The sequence below is a fragment of the Balaenoptera acutorostrata genome, chromosome 12 (assembly GCF_949987535.1).
Source record: "Balaenoptera acutorostrata chromosome 12, mBalAcu1.1, whole genome shotgun sequence".
Lineage (NCBI taxonomy): Eukaryota > Metazoa > Chordata > Mammalia > Artiodactyla > Balaenopteridae > Balaenoptera > Balaenoptera acutorostrata.
In genome coordinates this window covers 47,534,380-47,557,762 of record NC_080075.1, presented here as the reverse complement: position 1 = coordinate 47,557,762, position 23,383 = coordinate 47,534,380, and the positions used below count along the sequence as shown (strand labels likewise).

The 23,383-nt window shown below is 42.3% G+C and overlaps 1 protein-coding gene across 2 annotated transcripts in view; it reads left to right on the top strand.

Moving 5' to 3' along the window:
* EML6 (EMAP like 6) overlaps window positions 1–23,383 on the top strand; it is a 364,638-nt gene that overhangs the window by 311,917 nt on the left and 29,338 nt on the right. For both annotated transcript variants that reach the window (XR_003624099.2, XM_057558732.1), the window contains 2 exons: window positions 4,399–4,600; window positions 4,699–4,825. Coding sequence is in view for 1 of the 2 variants with exons in the window: in XM_057558732.1 (XP_057414715.1) it covers window positions 4,399–4,600; window positions 4,699–4,825 (329 nt within the window). In the remaining variant the exon portion in view is untranslated. The remainder of the gene's footprint in view (window positions 1–4,398; window positions 4,601–4,698; window positions 4,826–23,383) is intronic.

The following is a 23,383-nucleotide window of genomic DNA, read 5'->3' as shown; positions in this document are numbered from 1 at the left end:
TCATAATTTAAAAGCATTTAAAAATCACTAAACCATATAAACCACTTTGATAGTTTCACTTCTCTCCTTTTTTTCCATCTGATTTTCCTGGCACTCTTTCCCTCCCAAATTCATGGACCCAGGCTGATGAACATTTCTTGCATAGTCACTCCTCCAATGCTCTGTGTGTGTTGGCCACACTTCACCCTCTGTTATGGACTGAATGTTTGCGTCCCTGCCAAAGTTCATATGTTGAAGCCCTAACATCCAATGTGACTGGATATGTAGAGAGGGCATTTACAGAAATAATTAAGGTAAAATGAGGTCATAAGTGTGGGGCCCTGATCCAATAGGATTAGTGTCCTTATAAGAAGAGACACCAGTGAGCTCACTCCCTCTCCCCATGCACACTCACACTGAGGGAAAGGCTAGATAGGAACTTTCTATGTGCTCAATATAAGGGGTCCACAAGCCAGCGGGAGAGCCCACACCAGAAGCCAAATTGGCTGGCACCTTGATCTTAAACTTCCCAGCCTGCAGAACCATGAGAAATAAATATCTGTTGTTCAAACCACCCAACATGTGGATTTTTTTATGGCAGCCCTACCAGACTAAGACAGCATCCCATTGCAGTGTTCTAGCACTGAATACCATGTCTTCAAGTCTTGGTGATGCCTATGAGACTGTATTATCGTCACGTAGCTCTTTGTCCAAAATTCAAGTTCCATTTGTTAGAGTCTAATGTCATGTCTTCTTCTTAACCCTTTTCCTTGTTCTCCTTTCCTATGAGTTACTAGATCTCTCTTCTAGGCATTTTTCAATCCATGACAAACATAAGTCCTTATATATGCAGTTTTACAGTTTAAAATCTCAATGTGGGTATTAGTCCCCTGATAGTCACATTGTTTCCAGCCTCCATAAGATACACTCTCCTTTGTCAGAGCCCACCCATTTGTCCAGTACCTTAAACCACATCCCAGAAAACCTGATGCTGTCCTTTAACTCCATGCGTATAGCTAGCTGATTGCTTTCCATAGCCTCCCTTCCTTTCCAGTGCTGTTCCTCTTCACTCTATCAGAGAGGTTAAGATACCACCATGTCGTTTACATTTTTTATTTTATTTATTTTTTTAAACATCTTTATTGGAGTATAATTATTTTACAGTGGTGTGTTAGTTTCTGCTTTATAACAAAGTGAATCAGCTATACATATACATATATCCCCATATCTCCTCCCTCTTGCATCTCCCACCCTCCCTATCCCACCCCTCTAGGTGGTCACCAAGCACCGAGCTGATCTCCCTGTGCTATGCGGCTGCTTCCCACCAGCTATTTATTTTACATTTGGTAGTGTATATATGTCCATGCCACTCTCTCACTTAGTCCCAGCCCACCCTTCCCACTCCCCATGTCCTCAAGTCCGTTCTCTACATCTGTGTCTTTATTCCTATCCTGCCCCTAGGTTCTTCAGAACCATTTTTTCTTTTTTTTTTAGATTCCATATATATGTGTTAGCATACGGTATTTATTTCTCTCTTTCTGACTTACTTCACTCTGTATGACAGATTCTAGGTCCATCCACCTCACTACATATAACTCAGTTTCGTTTCTTTTTATGGCTGAGTAATGTTCCATTCTATATATGTGCCACATCTTCTTTATCCAATCATCTGTCGACGGACACTTAGGTTGCTTCCAGGTCCTGGCTATTGTAAATAGAGATGCAATGAACATTGTGGTACATGACTCTTTTTTTTTTTTTTTTTTATTATGGCTGTGTTGGGTCTTCGTTTCTGTGCAAGGGCTTTCTCTAGTTGCAGCAAGTGGGGGCCACTCTTCATCGCGGTGCACAGGCCTCTCACTATCGTGGCCTCTCTTGTTGCGGAGCACAGGCTCCAGATGCACGGGCTCAGTAATTGTGGCTCACGGGCCTAGCTGCTCCGCGGCATGTGGGATCTTCCCAGACCAGGGCTCGAACCCGTGTCCCCTGCATTGGCAGGCAGATTCTCAACCACTGCGCCACCAGGGAAGCCCACATGACTCTTTTTGAATTATGGTTTTCTCTGGGTATATGCCCAGTAGTAGGGTTGCTGGGTCGTATGGTAGTTCTATTTTTAGTTTTTTCAGGAACCTCCATACTGTTCTCCATAGTGGCAGTATCAATTTACATTCCCAAACATTTTTAAAATCCACCCTCAAGTTGTTAAGTTTCCTTCTCAGAATGTCAAAGGCTCTAGAGAATGGTTCTTCAAAGAAGAACCTTGTACATAAAATTTTACAGAGAAACTATATGTAAAATGTTGTGAATGTGGGACAAGGGTACATAGCTTTCATCAGATTCTCAGGAATTTCTCACCTAAAAGCAGTTAACAACCAGCACTCTGGAGACATATTCTAGATTCTCTATTCTTTCATGACCCAATGGAAGAGGAAGGTTGTGGTAGTGAGTCCTGATGGGTGTTACAAAAATGCATAGATTGGCATGATGACCCAGAAAGACAGCTCATCTGACCTGCTGTGCCAGGTCTCCAGGAGACTCCGTCCCTAGGCCCTCAGGGAACCACCAAACACCCTGCTTCTGGGGGAGCAGCTAGCTTCCTGGAACCTTCTAGTAACTGTGAATTCCCATTATTGTGCTGTGGAGCAGTGATCTTGTTTCCTATTCTGAGAATCTTGAATCATCTCTGCTAAAAGAATCTCAGCTTTGTTAAACAGCTTCAGTGACTTAGAACTTTTTCCTCTTTCTCTTTCTCCTGTTTGGCACTTTCTTTTGCCCTGCTACCTAATTCTGATCACTTTCGAATATTTTTTCCTTCGTATCTTTCTTTTTGGTTTCTTCTATCCTATCTCGATGTAGGAGTATAGAGAGGCATTTCTCAAGCTCTTTCACTTTCTCCTCTTCTCAAGAGACCAGCTTACATTTGTAGTTGATAAAATGGGTCGGTTCCCACTTCCAGGAGGAAGACCAGCAGGACACATGGCTGTAGCCACTCTGACTGTCCTCTTTGTTTCCATGCCTTCTGGATCTCACGTGGTCACACAGTTGTTTCCCTTGGAAATCCTTACTTTGCTCTGCCTATTCTCTAGCAAATAGTGGCTCTGGAGGGCTTCCTAGAAATGCTGCCTGCCTGCTTGCTTCCCTAATCTTTCTAGACTTAGTACTCTGCCGAGGGGTGGGCACTTCCACTCTGCTGTCAGCTAGGGGTCAGCCAAATACACAGAGATCTTGACCAAGAGTTTTCAAAGTCACGCACTCTCCTGCCATGCCTCTGGGCTGACTTCACGTTTCCCAGCATGCCCGTCCAAAACCGTCTGGAAGCCTCTTGTCAATGATTGAATAAAGTTTTCATCTGAGACACCAGTGGCCCTCGCGTGACCTCAGAAAGTGCATGCAGCTTCCCACATTGCCTGAGGTATTCCCTGGGAGTCACTGAGAGGATGGAAACACTCTGCCTCTCTCAGTGGCTCCTGCTGGAGCCGTTTTTGCCAGGCTGTGGCTCGTGTGTCAAAAATGGAAGCTGGTCTCTGGTGCCAGCATGGGCTTCTCGCCGCTTGTCAGGACTGCACCGGGGTGAGCAGCTGCTCTCACCTCCCCCTCCCCACCGGGGTGCTGTGGCCTGGGTGCCAGTCTGAAGAGCTTTCGGTAGTGACCGATAAATTGGGTTCCGTTTATTTGGTTCCGTTTGTTTAAAAAGGAGCTTACTTTGTTTTTTGTGTGTTTGTTTTTTGTTTTTTAAGGTGCCACGTCAACTTGTTTATTAATTGGATTTTTCAGTTCATGTCCTTTATTTTGAGGGGGGTTGATGTTGTTTGTTTTTTCCTTTTCCTTTGAGCTTACTTTGTTTTAAAATCAATTACTTGAGCGTATCTAGTGTTAGGAATTGTTTCCAGTGTCTGTGGCAGAAACTGTTGAGTTCGTTTTAAATCTTACTTGCTGCCCCAGGATCATAAGAAGGCCCTTGCTCTTCTGTCACAGCCTGGGCTGTGGTACCAAACCCACTGTGGGGGATGACTAGGGAGACACTTCTGATCTCAAATTTCAACCAGACTCGCCATCAGGAGTTTGCACTAGAGACCTATGGAGAATGCACATTTGATACTTGAGAGGAGCAGAAGCAAGCTTTTTATACTTTCTTAGGCTCCTTCCAGAAATAGGTTCTGTAGCTTACATTTTATTCATTCCCTCACAGACTATCTGTTGAGGACCTACGAGGCAGGAAATGCTTTAGGGAAGAAAGAGAGCTAATCCCTGCCCTCGTGGAGCTTACACTCCAGAAAAATATAGGGAAATTACTACTCACATGAATCGTTTCCTTTGTATCCAGTGGAAACCACTCTAGAGAGTAATAGGGATGAAAGAGTCCAGAAACAGGAACAATGAGACTCCCAGTGAGGTCATCGCCACTTTCCGGCTTTGCAGGGCCAGCACGCGAGATTCAAGAAGTACGTGGGGCACAGTGCCCACGTCACCAACGTGAGATGGCTGCACAACGACTCTGTGCTGCTCACGGTGGGCGGTGCCGACACGGCCCTGATGATCTGGACGAGGGAGTTTGTGGGGACCCAGGAGAGCAAGCTGGTGGACAGTGAGGAGTCGGACACTGACGCAGAGGAGGACGGAGGTGAGCCCAGCGCCTTGTGCCGACCGCGCCTTCCTCCACACCCCCTCCTGCACCACCGCAAGCCAACTCTGCTCCCTTCCCGTGTCTTTCTGTTTGAGGCTATGACAGTGACGTTGCTAGAGAAAAGGCCATCGATTACACCACCAAGATCTATGCTGTGAGCATCAGGGAAATGGAAGGCACCAAACCACACCAGCAGATGAAAGAAGTTTCAGTGGAAGAAAGGTATGGTGTTGCCAGGTTTGCTTGCATTTATTACACTTGACAAGAAACTCGTTGAAACCAGAGTGCATTTTCTTTGCCCTCAAAGTTGCTACTTAAGCTAGTCTTTATTTATGTATATGCACAGAGTCTTAACCTGCACACAGGCTTAAGCTGAGGGAAACTGCCCACAGCCTTTAATGTGAGGAAAGGGTGGGTTACACTTTGCAGTTGTTTATGGAAAATGACTTGCTTAGACATGAGATTTGGTTAGGCCAGGCTTCCCTTTGCCTAGAGAGGATGTCAGGGCAGCCCAAACCTGTCCTGAATGTGATGGCTGATGGGGGAGCATGCTGACTCGGGAGGTGGGGGCAAGGCAGGCTTCTAAGGTCTAGGAGGAATATCTGTGGATTGTGAAAAATAATCTTCCATTCTGCCCAGAGTCTGAGCCCTACACTGTATCACTTGGTGTGCCTTCTCTTACTGTGTCTTCACCTGCCCAGATTTGTTCAGGCGTGTTTGACCATTCCAGGCCTAACCAATTTGATTTTGTTGCTGTGGGTCCTCTGTGTAGAAAGAGGGTTTCTGGTATTATTTTGGTGTGCTTTCTGATGTGCTACTGTAAGTATTGATAAAACACTTTAGCATTTCTAAAAAACAAACAAAAACTCATAATTACTACAATGACTTGATTTACCATATTCATGCTAAGGAGGATAAATATTGAATAAAAACTCTAACATCTAAAGAGAATTTCATGGATCTCAAAGATGTTTAAGAATTCTCTGTGGGCTCTTTCCACTGACATGGGTTCAGTGTTCACATGTACCCTGGTCCCATGATGTATAATTAATGCGGTTCAAGTTGTTTTTTGCATTCAGCATGGCTTTCTGCCTAATAAGTATTTACTAAATCTAATCTATCACCTTTTACTATTAGGTGGAAATTTAAATACAAAGAAATAAAATGTCATTTCCCCTCCTGCTTCAGTTTAGTGCCAGATGTTAAAATAAGCCTGATAAATGGTGGGTGTGCTACAGGCAAGAAGATTGAATTGATGCAAAAAAAACACCCCTAATTCTTCCTTAGCATCTTTGTTAAATGTTACTATGAGGGTTCAGAGTTCTCTTTTAAAGGAAAAAAAAAAAAAGAGATTTTTCTGCAATAGTCTATAAATTATAGTTTATTTGCTTGCGACATGGTTTTTTAGTGGCCACAAAGAGGAAATATTTTTAAAGGAACTAATTCTAAGAATAAAGAAAGAAAATTTTAAAAAAATCATATGCACATAAGTACATGAATAAGCTTCCCACTTAAATAATCCACTCTAAAATAAACATTTGGCCTAAATTACACATTCTTTTGAAAAAAAAAATACCCAACCTTTCCAATTTCACATAACATTATGAAATGAGTTGACTTGGCTATTATTCCAAGGTTGCTTCTGGCTGATTGCTGCAACTCAGTAATTCATCATGCTGAGATTTAGACTGGCCACTAAGATATAGAAATCTAATCACATTCCTAAATCCAAACACTACAGCTAGTTTCTAACCTAAAGTAAGGTTCACCTGAACCTCTCTTGGTCTTGGTGTCTCTTTGGGCAGGTCTGTAAAAATCTCATACCTGCCCAATTTAGGAAAAGGTAAGAAAGGTGAAGATAGAGAGGACCCTAAGAATTTTCAGTCTTAAAATCCAGAATTTTGAAGCTCCCTCAATTTCTTCACCACACAAGATCGTCATAGATTAGCATACACAGGATTGACTTTTTTTTAATATGAAAGAAAAAAATGCTTCATAGTGTTATGAGATACAGGGGTAGGCATTTCACCACTTTACTGGCATTTAAAAAAAAAATTCACACCAGGGTGTAATGAGTAAAACATGCAGTGAATAATACAGTTTTAAGATATAAATACAGGGTCCAAAGGAATAGTCAAGTCTTTTCTATACATAGCAATGTCTTCGATAACTTTAAGAAGCCTTGACAACATCAGTTCCCAGAGGGGGCTGTAACCATAGAGCAGGATGCCAGCTGCACAGCATGCTGGGAGCTAAGCAGGACCACACCAGGAATGGACGAGGGGAGAAGGGGCAGTACGTGGTGTCTGAGTTAGCAGCCTCCATGGGCATGAGTCAGTTCCTAATCAGAACTGAGAACAAGCAGTCTCCTCCAATCCTTGTCAGTAATTTTAGGGAAGCTTGAACCTCAGAGACAGGACTGTAGGCAGCTTCCAAGCTGCAAAAGGGGTGCCAGGCAAGGCAGGCATTCAGAGAATTTGTGAGAAAGCAGGATGAGAGAGGGAATGTGGGGCAGGCATTCAGAGAATTTGTGAGAAAGCAGGATGAGAGAGGGAATGTGGGGCAGGACCAAGCCCTTGGGGTCGGGGGGACTCCAAACAATAAGTCAGGCAGACAGCTTACCTGAGTCCTCCACCTGGAGTGCAAAATGGGCTTCACAGACTCCAGCATGCCAGGCATGAGAGAGAGGCAAATGCTCAGCATCTCAGACGTCAGGTGCAGGGGGCCAGGCAGCACCCACGTTCTCCCTGGGAATATTCAGGACTGTCAACCTTGACACTGCTCCCTTTGACTACTTCAAGCCCTACTGACCAGGGACTGTCCTTGAGCTTCCCTTCATTGTTCCCTTCTGTGTCTACCTTCAGATACCTGGGTGCCTGTTCTATGTACCTGTGCCGAGGCATGCACCAATAAGACTAACGGGAGACAAATACTTGAGGACCACAAGAGATACGAGCTTGGAACACCCACTCATTGCAGGGACTTATTTTGCCTCCCACCAATGTTTCAGGCAGTCCTACTTCTGGTTTAAATCCCTTTCCGCCTTAGAACCTGTGAGATGAGTGTGGCGTCTGTCATATTGAGAAGAGTGCCTTGAAGGCAGCTGCACATTATGTACCAGTCAGTTTTTAAGCAACTGAATTCCTACTTCCTAAAATTTATGATAGTCATAGATTGTTTCTAATTAGACTCATTTGATTTTTAAGTAGCTGGAAGGCTTTTGATTATGCTTTTTTGTATAATTCTAACACATAGTGAGTTCTTATGCTTCAGAAGCCATACGATCTTCAGTTTCAGTCTTTCAGGAGGTGGGAAAGCTGAGAGAAATGTGTAATTGCTCTCAGAAGAATACTAGGCTACGCCTGCCAATATGTAGTCCCTTCCAGGTGCTTACCGAGCATCCTGGTCACCCACTTCAGCTTTGCTTTAGCACACCGGGCTGCCCTGCTTCCTTGACCCAGCCACACGTGTCCAGCTAGTCCCTAGCCTTGCGTGAGCTGTTGGGTCATCCTGGCGCTCAGCAGCCATCTGTGGCATGTGGCTGGGGAAGGTCAGGAAGTCTTTTCCAACGTCAGGAATCCATGCTTCCAGAACCTCGTCTAGTGCTCAGAATGCACGCTCATCTTTGGTTTTCCTGTCCCAAGCAGGGAAGCTGGTCTCTGTTGAGTGCACATTAGTTTGTTCCCCATAACTACTAGAGATCGCTTTAATTATTGTAGACCTGAAATAGAAAACAGTACTCTCAAAAAGTCATAAGTTTATATGGATATTTTAAATGTAACTTTTTTTTTGCTTTGTTTGAATAGGAGCTTTTTTCCTGTCTTTGCACCATGTTATGTATTATATTTCTAAAGACTACATTGGATACTCTTGTCTAAAACTTCAGAAATCTTTCTTTTCTGGTTTTGATTCTTGGCTCAGGCTCCCTAGAGTTGGCTTCAAAGAATATATAAATATAAGACACCTAATATCTTAGATAGAATTTCATAAAAGTGGTAGACAGTGAAAGGAATAACCTAAGTCTTTCACACTTGGCCTAAACTCTCTGTGTCAGTTGTGACCCCAGCAAGAAAGAAAGATTCTCTGAAAAGGAAGTAATTTGGGGAGAGCTTAAGGAAGGGACTGTTAGCAAAGGTGTGGGCAGGATTAAAAGAAACAATAGGGGGGCTTCCCTGGTGGCACAGTTGTTAAGAATCTGCCTGCCAATGCAGGGGACACGGGTTCAAGCCCTGGTCCGGAAAGATCCCACATACCGCGGAGCAGCTAAGCCCATGCACCACAACTACTGAGCCTGCGCTCTAGAGCCCGTGAGCCACAACTACTGAGCCCACGTGCCACAGCTACTGAAGCCTGCGCGCCTAGAGCCCATGCTCTGCAACAAGAGAAGCCACTGCAATGAGAAGCCCTCGCACCGCAACGAAGAGTAGCCCCCGCTCACCACATCTAGAGAAAGCCCACATGCAGCAACGAAAACCCAACACAGCCAAAAAATAAAATAATAAAATAAATTTTAAAAAAAAAGAAAAGAAAAGAAACAATAGGGATGGGGTAGCATCTTGGGGATAGTAAGTCATTACCATCCCAGGGACAGAAGGGGCAAGGGCAGGAAGCTCTTGCCAGACATGGAGAAGGTAGTTGTGGGAGCAGGCCACCTTACAGGAGCTGAGACCTAAGGGGGAGGGTTGAAGGTAACTAGCGTGAGTCCCAGCAAGGAGGTACTGAAGGAATAGATGCCTCAATTGCATTCTCCTCTCACTCACTAATCTTCTACTGGTGCCTCTCTTTAGCTGAATCCAGTCAGAACCTGAAGGGCAAGACAGTCCATTGATACAGTCCACAACAGCCCAGCCATGGAGGGCACAGAACAGGAGAGAAGGGTGGAGGGTAGATTTTGGAGGGGCGCATGGAAAATATCGGCTCATTCTCCTTTAATTATTTTCCTAATGGAAACTGGTGTTATTATCACAGGAGAGAACTTCAGGCCATTTTAATATTGAACAGTAATTACTATCCTTTATAAATGCCTTTGAATGTGTAAAGGTGTTTATTACCTAATATTATAACTGTATATATACAATCAAAGATGGCAGTAAATACAGCCAAATCAATATCAAGAATTATTAGAGACACTTAAAACTTTACCTAATTTAAGTGGGACAGTTTTGATGAGCCGTAGTTTTTACACCACTGTCTAGGAGTGCCTCAAGAATCAACTCATAAAAGATGAGAATTACAGCTTTTTATAAAATCAATATTTTATAGTCACATTATATTTTTATATTCCACAGTATCATTTTTGCATTATTTTATTTTATTTATTTATTTATTTTAATAGATCTTTATTGGAGTATAATTGCTTCACAATACTGTTTTAGTTTCTGTTGCACAACAAAGCAAATCAGCCATATGCATACACATGTCCCCATATGCCCTCCCTCTTGAGCCTCCCTCCCATCCTCCCTATCCCACCCCTCTAGGTCATCGCGCAAAGCACCGAGCCAATCTCCTTGCGCTATGCTGCTGCTTCCCACCAGCCAACTATTTTACACTCGGTAGTGTATATATGTTGTTGCTACTCTCACTTTGCCCCAGCTTCCCCCTCCCACCCCAAGTCCTCAAGTCCATTCTCTACGTCTACCTCTTTATTCCTGCCCTGAAACTAGATTCATCAGTACCATTTTTTTTTTCTTTTAGATTCCATATATATGCGTTAGCGTGTGGTATTTGTTCTTCTCTTTCTGACTTACTTCACTCTCTATGACAGACTCTAGGTCCAGCCACCTCACTACAAATAACTCAATTTCGTTTCTTTTTTATGGCTGAGTAATATTCCATTGTATATATGTGCCACATCTTCTTTATCCATTCATCTGTCAGCGGACATTTAGGTTGGTTCCATGTCCTGGCTATTGTAAATAGTGCTGCAATGAACATTGTGGTACATGTCTCTTTTTGAATTATGGTTTTCTCACGGTATATGCCCAGTAGTGGGATTGCTGGGTTGCATGGTAGTTCTATTTGTAGTTTTTTAAGGAATCCACATACTGTTTTCCACAGTGGTTATATCAATTTACATTCCCACCAACAGTGCAGAAGGTTTCCCTTTTCTCCACACCCTTTCCAGCATTTATTGTTTCTAGCTTTTTTGATAATGGCCATTCTGAGTGGTGTGAGGTGATACCTCATTGTAGTTTTGATTTGCATTTCTCTAATAATTAGTGATGTTGAGCATCTTTTCATGTGCCTCTTGGCCATCTGTATGTCTTCCTTGGTGAAATGTCTATTTAGGTCTTCCACCCATTTTTTAACTGGGTTTTTTGTTTTTTGATGTTGAGCTGCATGAGCTGTTTGTGTATTTTGGAGATTAATCCTTTGTCTGTTGTTTCATTTGCAAATATTTTCTCCCATTCTGAGGGTTGTCTTTTCGTCTTGTTTATGGTTTCCTTTGCTGTGCAAAAGCTTTTAAGTTTAATTAAGTCCCATTTGTTTATTTTTGTTTTTATTTCCGTTACTCTAGGAGGTTCCACAGTATCTTTAAAAATAGTGTTTAAACATCTTTGGCCCATCTCCAGAGATTTTTATTTTCACATTAAGACAAAAAAACAGAAGTTAGAAACTTAAAACTATGGAAATGTTTGGTACCAATATCCATTTTCTTGTGTGGATCAAAATACCATGCAACCCCAGTTTTGCCTCCTGTGGTAACTGGGTGATGACCACAGAAATGAATCACAAAAGCATTTTCTTAATTTCTAGATAGGATCTAATAATATCTCCAAATGTGGGATATGGTCTTTTATTAAAATCCAAATATGCGGCTTCCCTGGTGGCACAGTGGTTAGGAATCCACCTGCTAATGCAGGGGACACAGGTTCGAGCCCTGGTCCGGGAAGATCCCACATGCCACGGAGCAACTAAGCCTATGTGCCACAACTACTGAGCCTGTGCTCTAGAGCCTGCGTGTCACAACTACTGAAGCCTGCGTGCCTAGAGCCCGTGCTCCGCAACAAGAGAAGCCATTGCAATGAGAAGCCCGCGCACCACAATGAAGAGTAGCCCCCACTCACCACAACTAGAGAAAGCCCATGCAGCAACGAAGACCCAACACAGCCAAAAATAAAATAAATAAAAATTTAAAAATAATTTTAAAAAAACATTAATTAAAAAAAATCCAAATATGCTGACCAGCCATTAGTCTTCCTAGTTGCATCTGGTGGGGCCATGTCCCCACCTCCTCCTCACCTAACTGCTTAGATTAACCATCTGAATGGGGAACAGTAATAATGGAGGTTTTTATTTAATTTATTCAGTTGGAACCTGTATTCAGACAAAACTCCAACTTTATGATAAAAGATACAAAATAAATACAAATTAAACTATTTTTATGGAAATAGGCATTAAAGTATTCACTAATTTTTATTTTTCTAAGTGGATGTAATAGTTAGCTGAGGGGTTGTTTTCTCAATGCACCTCAGTCAGCAGTCTGTATTTTTCCAGGGTCCTTTATTAACAAGTGCTGAGGCTTGCAGCTTCTGGCTATCTGTCCAGGGATGAATAAAAGAATGTGGGACTTAACCCCTTCTATTTCTATACCATCTTTATAACATCGTCTTGCGTGTTATAGCATTTTCCACCTTTTACGAAAAGAATGAGAGGTTCAAACCCTCCACCCCTGTTTTCTCACCTTAGAAGCTGCATAACTTACAGTCACAAATCACAAATCAAAATACCAAGCTAAAGCATATTTTTTTCTTCCCTCAGAAAGGCTTTGGGCTTCCTGCTAGCCTCTACTGTTTATCTCAGACTGGCAAGGTCATCTCTCCCTTAAAAAAAAAAATCTGAATTAGAAAAGTTAGCTTTTAACCCTTAAATTGTATTGTCTTAGCACTGGTTTGATGTAGTTTACTTATAAATTATGGGTAACTCTAGTAATTGTGTGTATGTGTGTATACCACAACTTCTTTGTCCATTTCATTCATTGATGGGCACTTAGGTTGTTTCTATGTCTTGGCTCTTGTAAGTAATGCTACTGTGCATATAGGGGTACAGATATATTTTCGAGTTAGTGTTTTTCATTTCCTTTGGATACAATTCAGAAGTGTAATTGCTGGATCATATGGTAGTTCTATTTTTAATTTTTTGAGGCTCCTCCGTACTTTTTTCCATAGTGGTTGCACCAATTTACATTCCCACCAACAGTGCACAAGGGATCCCTTTTCTTCACATCCATGCCAGCATTTGTTATCTCTTGTCTTTTTGATGATGGCCATTCTAACAGGCATGAAGTGATATCTCATTATGGTTTTAATTTGTATTTCCCTAATGACTAGTGATGTTGAGCATATTTTCATGTACCTGTTGGCCTTTCATGTATTTTCTTTGGAGAAATGTCTATTCAGGTCCTTTGCCCATTTTTTAATGGGATTATTTGGTTTTTTGTTATTGAGTTGTATGAGTTTTTAAATATATTTTGGATATTAACCCTTTGTCAATATATGGTTTGCAAATATTTTTCCCATTCCATAGATTGTCTCTTCACTTTGTTGATGATTTCCTTTACTGTGCAGAAGCTTTTTAGTTTAGTTTAGTCTTATTTTTTATTTTGTTTCTTGCCCTTTAGGTGTTGTATCCAAAAAATCATTACCAAGACTCATATCAAAGAGCTTTGTTCCTATATTTTCTTCTAAGAGTTTCATGGTTTCAGGTCTTACATTTAAATGTCTTTAATCCATTTGGAGTTAATTTTTGTGAGTGGTGTAAGCTATGGGTCTGGTTTCATTCTTTTACATGTGACTATCCAGTTATCCCAGAACCATTTATTGAAGACACTGTCTTTTCTCCATTGAGTATTCTTGGCTCCCTTGTCAAATGTTAGTTTACTGTATATGCTTGGGTTTATATCTGGTCTCTTGATTCTGTTCCATTGGTCTATTTGTCTGCTTTTATGTTGATACCATACTGTTTTGATGACTATAGCTTTATAGTATAGCTTGAAGTCAGGAAGTGTGATGCCTCCTGCTTTGTTCTTCTTTCTCAGGATTTCTTTGAGTATTCAGGGTCTTTTGTGGTTCTGGATAAATTTTAGGAGTGTTCTACTTCTGTAAAAAATGCCATTGGAATCTTTTTTTTTAATATAAATTTTTATTTATTTATTTATTTATTTAGTGTTGGCTGTGTTGGGGCTTCATTGCTGCGTGCAGGCTTTCTCTAGTTGCAGCGAACAGGGGCTTCTCTTCATTGCGGTGCATGGACTTCTCATTGCGGTGGCTTCTCTTGTTGTGGAGCACAGGCTCTAGGCATGCAGGCTTCAGTAGCTGCAGCACATGTGCTCAATAGTTGTGGCTCATGGACTCTAGAGTGCAGGCTCAGTAGTCGTGGCACAGGGGCTTAATTACTCTGCAGCATGTGGGATCTTCCTGGACCAGGGCTCAAACCCATGTCCCCTGCATTCGCAGGCAGATTCTTAACCAGTGCGCCACATGGGAAGTCCCACCATTGGAACCTTGACAGGGATTGCATTTAATCTATAGATGGTTTTTGTAGTATTGACAATTTAACAATACTCTTCTAATGCATGAACATGAGATACCTTTCCATTTATTTGCCTCTTCCTCAATTTCTTTTATCAGTGTCTTGTAGTTTTCAGAGTAGAGATCTTTCACCTCCATAATTAAATTTATTCCTGAGTATTTTGTTTTTGATGCTCTTGTAAATGTGGTTGATCTCTTTATTCCTTTTTCTGAAAGTTTGTTGTTAGTATATAGAAACACTACTGATTTTTCTGTGTTAATTTGTATCATGTAACTTTACTGAAATCATTGATTAGATTTAACAGGTTTATGGTTGTCTTTAGGATTTTCTGTATGTAAAATCATGTCATCTGAATATAGAGACAATTTTATTTCTTCCTTTCCAATTCTGATACTTTTATTTCTTTTTCTTACCTGATTACTCTAGCTAGGACTTCCAGTACTATGTTGAATAGTGTGGCACCCTTGTCTTGTTCCTCATATTAGAGGAAAAGCTTTTAACCTTTCACCATTAAGTATGATATTAGCTATGGGCCTGTCTTATGTGGCCTTTATTTTGTTGAGATATGTTCCTTCTATTCCTAATTTGTTAATAGTTTTTATCATGAATGGATGTTGAATTTTGTAAAATGCTTTTTCCACGTCTATTGAGATTATCATATATTTCTTTTCTTTCATTCTGTTAATATGATGTATCACACTGATTGATTTGCATATGTTGAACCATCCTTGCATCCCCAGGATAAATCCCCCTTGATCATGGTGAATGATTCTTTTAATGTGCTGCTGAATTCGGTTTGCTAGTATGTGCTTGAGAATTTTTACATCTGTATTCATCAGAGATATTGGCCTATACTTTTCTTTTCTAGTAGTGTTCTTTTCTGTTTTTGGTATCAGGATAATGCTGGTCTCGTAAAATGAGTTTGGGAGTGTTCCCTCCTCTTCATTTTTTTGGAAAAGTTTGAGAAGGATTGGTGTTAATTCTTCTTTACATGTTTGGTAGAATTTACCAGCGAAGCCATCTAATTCTGGGCTTTTCTTCAGTGGGATAGTACACATATTTTAAAGTAGAAATCCTCACATTTAAAATTTTTAATTTGAAATCAGTCTCCATCTTGGCCATTTTTTAAAGTAAAAGTTAGTTAATGACAGTTTTATATCAACTTTATTATTACTACCATTACCTCCCCAACATTTGAAACCTTTCACATCTTTCCATTTCCCTTGTTTTTTTGTTCTCACATCTCTGACTTTTACAAAAAGAGTTGGCTCAGTGAGAGTCAAAGCAAAATTTAGCTGCCCTTGGATTTTCTCTTACACCTAAAACCTCAGTAGATATCCAGTGTTTACCTGGAAAGTGGCTGACTGCATTCTGGCAAGGGCTTCAGGCAATCAGAAGTGGGATTGGTGGACTTCCTTGGTGGTCTGCTGGTTAAGACTCTGAACTTCCACTGCACGGGTTGTGGTTTGATCCCTAAACCAGGGATCAGGGAAGTTCTGCATGCCATGGGTGGCAGCCAAAAATAAAAATAAAAAAAAAAACAAGAAGTGGGATGTGGGATTGGTGTCAGAAGTAGGATTAATGCCACTTCTTTTTTAATCCTAGTCCTGTTGGATGGAGGTCTGAGGATTGCCTTAAGAGTTGAACAATCACAGGCCTTTGTTGTTTACCAGATTAGGAGATTCTTCTTAACCCCTCTCCTCAAACTAGGATGTCATCTCTGTGAAAGCAAAACTTCTGATATACTACTTTATCTCCAAATTTGATAACAGTGCCATCACTCCGTAAATATTTGTTGAATGAATGAATAAACTCCTTAACAACAAGTTTTAGGTTGATTTCCAGTTGATTTCCAACTGACACCCATGGATTAGGTATCAAAGTCTAAGATCTTGTCAGCATCTTGTCTTTATATTCATAATGCAGTTTGGAAATTTCTGTCTCTAAATAATGGACACTCCTGGCCCCTTCCAGCTCTCAGGTTAAAGGATTCTGCCTTTAGGCAATTTCAAACACCAGCCTTAAGTGGAGAGACCCTTACTCCTAAGCTACATCTCTGTGGCATTGAGGATCATTGTCTCCTTTGGCAGGGAGAATATGACAGTGAGTGTTTAGGAGGGATCTAGGGGATCAGGCAACTTCCCTGCTCAGTCATATATGCTACAAGTTTCCTTTCATGTGGTTGAATGAGCAGTGCCTCCAACAGTTCCCATGGACAGGGACTCATCCCCAGGCACCAGGGGCCCCTTGCAATATTCACCCATTTGGCTGTCAGCATCTCATTATCTTTCAGTAACCCCTGCTTGTGGATTTGCAGGCAAATCAGGATCCTGAAGGGTGATCTTTGTCCTCCCCCTCCCTCTAGTGCCTCACTCTGGGGAGGGTGGTTTGAGCACCCCCAGGCATGTATTGAAGGTGGGGGGGTTGTGTCCTGAGTGGAATCCTTCTCCCAATCCTCCATGGTGAGGGGACGGGAAAAGAATGTTTTCCACTCCACAGACTGCCTTCCCCCACAAGGCAACCTCACCCTTCATCCATTTCAGCTAGCCAGTATGAGGAAACACTGAGGTGGCAGTGCCAGAACTATTCTTAGCAGGGGATTATAAAGAAGGAATCTGTGAATACTCTTACATTAATCTTTCAGTCCCTCTGGTACATATTTACTCTCAATCTAGGCCATATGTTCCTTAGGAAATCAAGAAGCTTTTACAAACAAAGATTAGAAGCAGATTCTGAGCCTTCTATAAATGGTGGCCCCCTCTTCTCTGGATTGACAGGTCCTAGCACCAAATGACCTCAAAACAGAGTGGTCTAGCACTAGGGTTTTCCAAACTTTTTCTTAAACCATGCTTATGGCTGAATTGGGAAGGCTCTAAAGCTTATCTACTTCTATTATCTCATATCCTTTCCAAATCAATTTGTACAGATTTGTGAACTTAAACAAAAAGAAAATCCTATGAAGAAAACTGTACATCATGTTTAGGGGGATTGGTTTGCTTTAGTTTTATGTTTTTCGTTTCAGCCCCAAATTAATAGCTGCCTTTAATCCTTAGTTCCTTAATATATGGGTCCATGGTATCAAGCTAGTTAAAGTTCCACTGAATTATAAACTTTGTCTATGCGACTCTCAGTTTATCAAGGGTCAGTCCTGTGTCTATCATGGTCACCACCATGTGCCTCACACAGTGCCTTGTACATAGTGAACAAATATTTCTTCAGTGAGTAGATGAATGGACACATTTACTTAGCCTGCTTCTCTGCATATTTAAGTAAATTAATCTGTCCTCAAAATGGTCTACAAATCTGTTTTTTGTCAGCAAACCACTTTTACCTTCGTTTTGTTAGCACCGATGGGTGGTCTTACTTTTGTGGTGAAAGGTGTGACCCATGTAGAATTGAATGATGCCCCATCTTGCCATGGAACTGCTCTTGGTTAAATGATTTTTTATCTTCATACCCTCCGTCCATTAGGAATTAAATGTTTATTTGGTTTAAATCTATTTAAATAACCCGAGGCAAAAAGAACTGAAAAGTTCTTTTTATAGACAAAGCTTCTTAGTCAACAGATTTACAATGAAACAAAGAACATGCTCCCAAGTGGCAAAGTGTAAAAATATGGGAAACGTTTAGATAGAGTTCCCTGAATTGAAACAAACCACCATCTATAGGTAATCCCAGTTTCTCTTTTTACCTTTCGTGCTATGTGTGAGGACAGAAGTCTGCTGAGAGAACCTGCCCCCAATTTTTGAAAAATGCCTTATTTTAATCAGTAAATCCACATTTCAAGTTTGCCTGAGGCTTGATGAGCATGATGAAGCGGGACAATGCTCCCATCCATGGTGACGTCAACGAATAAACAGCCCAGCTCTCCTGGCACTTTCCTCAGCTTCCCTGGCCTGACAGAAGCCCTTTGTCATCATTGATCAGTAGATGCTTTGTGAGCTTGTAGTGTAAGAGTTTCTAAGAACTGACAGTCATGCTAGCAGGTGCTGCTGAATTTACCGTACTGAGATCTGTTAAAGCCACTCCATCCCACGGTGGAGGGACCGTAAAGAGCCTAAGATTTGGTACAGAGCCCTGCAGTTGCATATGTGTTGCATGTGAGCTAAACTCAAATCTCACTCTGGGAGGGTGATTGCGCATGTGGAGGGCAAACGGGGCAATGCTCTGCTACTCCAGAGCATTTCTCTCCAGGCTAAATTATTCTTCTTCACTGAATCCCTTAATTCTGTGAGAGTTCTACACTCAGAGCTGCCCTGAGCAGGTGGAAGGTGGCAAGTTTCTTGTTCTCTAACGAGGTGGAAGGAACTGAAGTTACAATATCTATTAAACCCCGATATGCTGAAATTAATCATTTCAAAGGCCTGTTGTTTGCCATGTAACTCTTCTGAAAGCTGAATGGTTAGTGATGTTTAAGGGAATTTAATGCTACCTTCATAAATGATTTTCCCTTTTCACACCCCTTGATTTTCTGTGTTGTTTGAAGCAAAGTAAAGACTTCTATGTAACTGATAATTTTAGGAACTTAGCCTGCCATTCATTAGAAAATAATTTGCTCATTTTTTATCACAAAGAATGTTCCAGGGCATAAAAATGCAGAGGTGCTATGAAGTGCTAAAAAATGACTTTTTAATAGATTAACACACCTAGGAAATCATACTCCTACAGTGGAATCAGTTGACTCAAACCCACTTGCACATGGAGCTAAAGAACATATCACAAATGTGTAAGCGCTTTTCTACCAAGAGGGAGTTTCTCTCTCTCTCTCAGAAGACACTGGCAGAGTTGGGTCCTATTATTTTAATCAAGTCTCTGAACATCTCTCAGACCTCCATTTGGAGGAATGGGTGATACTAGGGTCGTTTACCCTCGTGCTTTTTACCACTATGTGGTCCTGATGTGATAACTGAGAAGGTATTTGCAGAAGCAGTTGTTAGGGTGCACGATTTGTGCCCCTTGAAACGATGTCACTGGGTGTAAGGTGTGGAGGATCCGGCTTTCTTGCAGGTGTGTGTGACGCATATCGGCATGCTCTCTAACCAGCCCCACCCACTCCTTTGAAGTTCACATCATGCTCTGCCATCTTCTCCCCCTCCCAGTTCGTGTCGTTTATCAACTTCCTGTCTCTGTTTGGCTAGTGGTCAACTGGCCGACCCCAGCTCCTGCTGTGTTGTGGCTTACGTCATCACCCGTAGCTCCTCTCTCCATGACTTACCCTTCTCTCCTCTAGATTTCTCGTGCCCAGAACACCTGATCTTCATCCTCATCAAGACAGCCAGTGTCTAGACACCTCCATTTTTTTCATCAGCTCCCTCCTGGCCTCACTTTTTGCCTCCTTAAATGCCACTCTTCCAGTCCTCTCTGCTCTCCCTTCCTATATTTCTCCTACAACCCCATGCCTCCACTCTTCTGACTAGAAAATCACATTGGTACCAATTACCCTTACCAGAGTCCTTTCTATTCTCCACCCCACAAAAACTATTCACCTCCTTCCTTCTCCTCCCAGAGGAAGTGAGTCTCTCCTCCTCTTCAAGGCTGGTCCCTCCTTCAAGCTGGTGCTTGGACCCCAGCCTCCCATCCATCTGAGCTCCCTCATCATCTCTCCTCTTTCCTATGTCTCCTCTGCCACTTGCCCAAAACTGGATCCATGTCCTCAGCCAAGAAACACATTCCAGTCTTTCCCATCCCCACCTAACTCTCTTCAGGAGAAAAACAAGACCTTTGGCTGAGCTTTTACACTTATACACATATTCCCACCCTCACGTTTCCTCCCTTTTCTCCTTCTCACCAAGACCTTACCATGTCTCTCCATCACTCTCCAGCCATTCCATCTGTCATGGTGACTCTCTAATTCCCAAATCCAATCCATTCTCCTCTTTGTCTTGTTTAAAGGACAAACTTGTTTCTTCTAGAGTAGCATTGTTCAATAGAAATATAATGCAAGCCATTGTATCTGATTTTTCTAGTAGCCACATTGCAAAAATTAAAAGAGATGGTGAAACTAATTTTAATAATGTATTTTATTTAACCCAAAATATAAAAATGTCTTTTTGATGTGTAATCGATATAAAAATAATTCATATTTTATATTCTTTTTAAATTATTTTTACTAGGTCTTCGAAACCTGGTGTGTATTTTGCAGTTATAACACATCTTAATGTGGACAAGCCACAGTTCAAGTGCTCAAGAGCCGCATGTGGCCAGTGATACCATATTGGACAGTGCGGTTTTAGATATTCTTCTGTCACTTACCTTTTGGAAACAATCTCTTCTGGCCCTCCTCCAACCATTCCTTCTCAGGGCCCTATCTCTGCTTCCTCTTCCAGCCCCTCACATGCTATTGGTCCTTAGGATTTCACCTTTGGCCATTCTCTTTTTTCACCTTACACTCTCTCCCTGGTTCATATATTCCACCTATTGGCTGATGATTCCCAAAGTCATATGTCTGAGTCCCACCTCTCAGTTTAACCTCCAGCTAGTATAGCCAACCCACAGATGTCCAAAGTTTGACATGCCAAAATGGAACTCATCATCTTCCCTCAAAAGTCTTCTCCTGTCTCAGTCAGTGGTGCCACCATCCACCTGGAGGCCCAAGCAGAAAACTGGTGTTCCACTTGAATTGCTCTTCCGCCTTCATCCCCTGGAGCTAATCGATTATAAAGTCTTTGCAGTATACTTCACCAGTATTTCCTTAAATACTCACTTGTTTCCTTCTCCACAACCACTGCTTTAGTCCAGGTATACATCGTCCCTCTCTTGGATTATTGCACTGGCCTCTTCAGTAGTCTTCACCTTTACTTGTACTTCCTCTACGCCATCCTTTATGCCCTCAATTTTTCACCCAAATAATTTGATGTTCACCTAAAATGGCCAAGTCTGGGACGATACCTCTATTTTGTTAAAAAGGGCTGTGTTATAGGCTTCAGTCAAGAGCATTTTCAAGATAGAAGGGTTCTCTTAGGGTAGCGCATAGTTCCCCTGCCTGACACCCTTCTTTCAACTCCACTTCTTCACTGAGCAGCTCTACAGATGGTTCTAGAAAACATGGGAATACATTTAACAGAATCCAGTTCCTTTTGTTTTGATAATAGAGAGCTCCCATGGCTTTGGAGACTTTTCCTAAACCTGGACTCTTCCTGGAGCAGTGGTTCTTAATTGATCCCAATCCCCCTCTCTGTCTGTCTGTCTGTCTCTCCCTCCAGACATCTTTGAAAATATAATTAAAACATGCCTCCTTTCCCCAGCAAAATGTACATGTACAAACACAATTTGGCATGCATGTCAGGGGATTCACTGAGTCCCTGCAGCCCATCCATGTGGGTGATAGATCTTGTTGGAGGACAGTTCTAAAACAGTTCTCACATCACCCTCTGGTTCCCACCTGGAACCAGGATCAAGGATAGCTGGGTTTCCCAAGACATTTTGAAAACTCTTAGAGCATTTTAATAGCACATTTTGGAATCTGAAGAAAGCTACGTTTCCTCCAAGGACACTTTGAACATCGTCTGACTAACTACGCTAAAAACAATTCCAAACTTGCATTTCTTGGCGAAATGTAGCTGAGTTCCTCCACACCCGCACCTCTCTTTATAGAAGCTGCTTGGAATGACTTTGTTTCTCACAGGCTTTCTGAGCCTTCCTCCCTAGTTGGCTCTCACGTTGCGCTCGTCTTGGGTCGTGACTGACTTCCTTGACCTCCTCAGTCATTTCAGAAGCTGCCCTAAGAGCCCTGGCATTGAACCCTCTTCTGTGCATCTCAGGTCATCGTGTACTCTGCTCCACCCCTTGCTCTGCCAGCCCAGCACCCCAGGGCGGGATGATGGGCGGGGAGGTGAATACCTGGGCGCTGGCCACCCTTGGGGCCCTTTGTGGGCTGAGAGCCTGTGTCAGGGTAACACTCACATGTCTTCAAGTGTATCTAAGCTTTCTCTTCAGCAGCCGAGCTGCTGGGCAGTGGGGTTGCAGCCGGGATTGACCTGTCACGGTCCTTCCATGCCCACAGGGAGCATGGGGCCTGGGGTGGTGACTCCACTCACGGGAGTGGGGTGGGTCTCCAGCAGCTTGCACCCCCAGCACTGGGGAGGAATAGGGCTGCCTCGTGACTTAACACCACGTCACACACTTGAGCTCCCAGGCCTCTCCTCCTCCCTCTCTTACTCGAATAGCTGAACTCCCGCCCTCTCCAAGCTCAAGCCTGTCCTTCCTCCTCTCTCCTGATTATCCAATTGGCTTGCTCTCTTGCCAGGTTCCCTCCTTAAATTTCTTTCCCAATGGAAACTCTTTCTCCTTTGTTTCCCCGAGTCTCTTCAGAGCCCCACTTGCCCCCCTGAGGCCCCTTCGTGTCTCTGCTCCTCCCACCCCTCACCCCGCCGCTCGCCTTCCCAGCCCTTAACCTCTCTGCACCTCCCTGCTGATCCCCAGTTGCACTCACGGCCTTCCTCCCTCTCCCGTCCTGTGTGCCAGCTGGGAACAACCAGCTATAAAGAGTTTATTGGACTGAAAAGTGAGTGAATGTTCTCACACACTCTACTCTTTCCCACCTCAGCAAAGCTTTTCAGAGTCACATTTCCAAAGGAATCTGAATCTGGAAGGATTTAGATCCACTGAAAAATGCTAAACCTCCAGCGTTTGGCTGTGTTTGAAATTGTTGGCAGTCCCTACCACATCTGATGTTATGAACCCTGTTTAGAGATGCCTGGAAAGAAGCCTTTAATGCTTGTATTGTGTTTTAACTTGCTTTCCTTTGGAGGCAGGGAATTGTCAAGTAAGTATGCACAGCACTCTGCAAAAGCCCAGGTGTTCGATGAGCATCTAGAACTAAGCGTTCATGCAGAATTCACAACCGTGAAGGGTCTATACTTAACACTCTGCTGAATTTGCCACAATGCAGGTTTCTGCCTTTTGCCCCCTCATCTTCAGTTTTGAAGCAATACAGCTGTAAACATGCTTGTGAAATAAGAAAGAAACATTCTGAGATTGCTTTACTTTTCAGTTTTTAACTGAAAATCAAGGTGAAAAAAAGCATCGGATTGCCTCTACGTGTATATATATACACAATCTCCTGTATATATAAATACACAGTGGTTGTGCTTGTATGCATACTCTGTAAACACTGTATAATATGTGACATATTATACAACCTGTGTATGCCCTGAAAACGAGCCCTGCGTGTAATCTCAAATTCTGCCTTATGAACCGTGCTCTAGTCCCAGTGTCCCCTTGCTCCCATCTCAGACCTTGGCTTGCTTT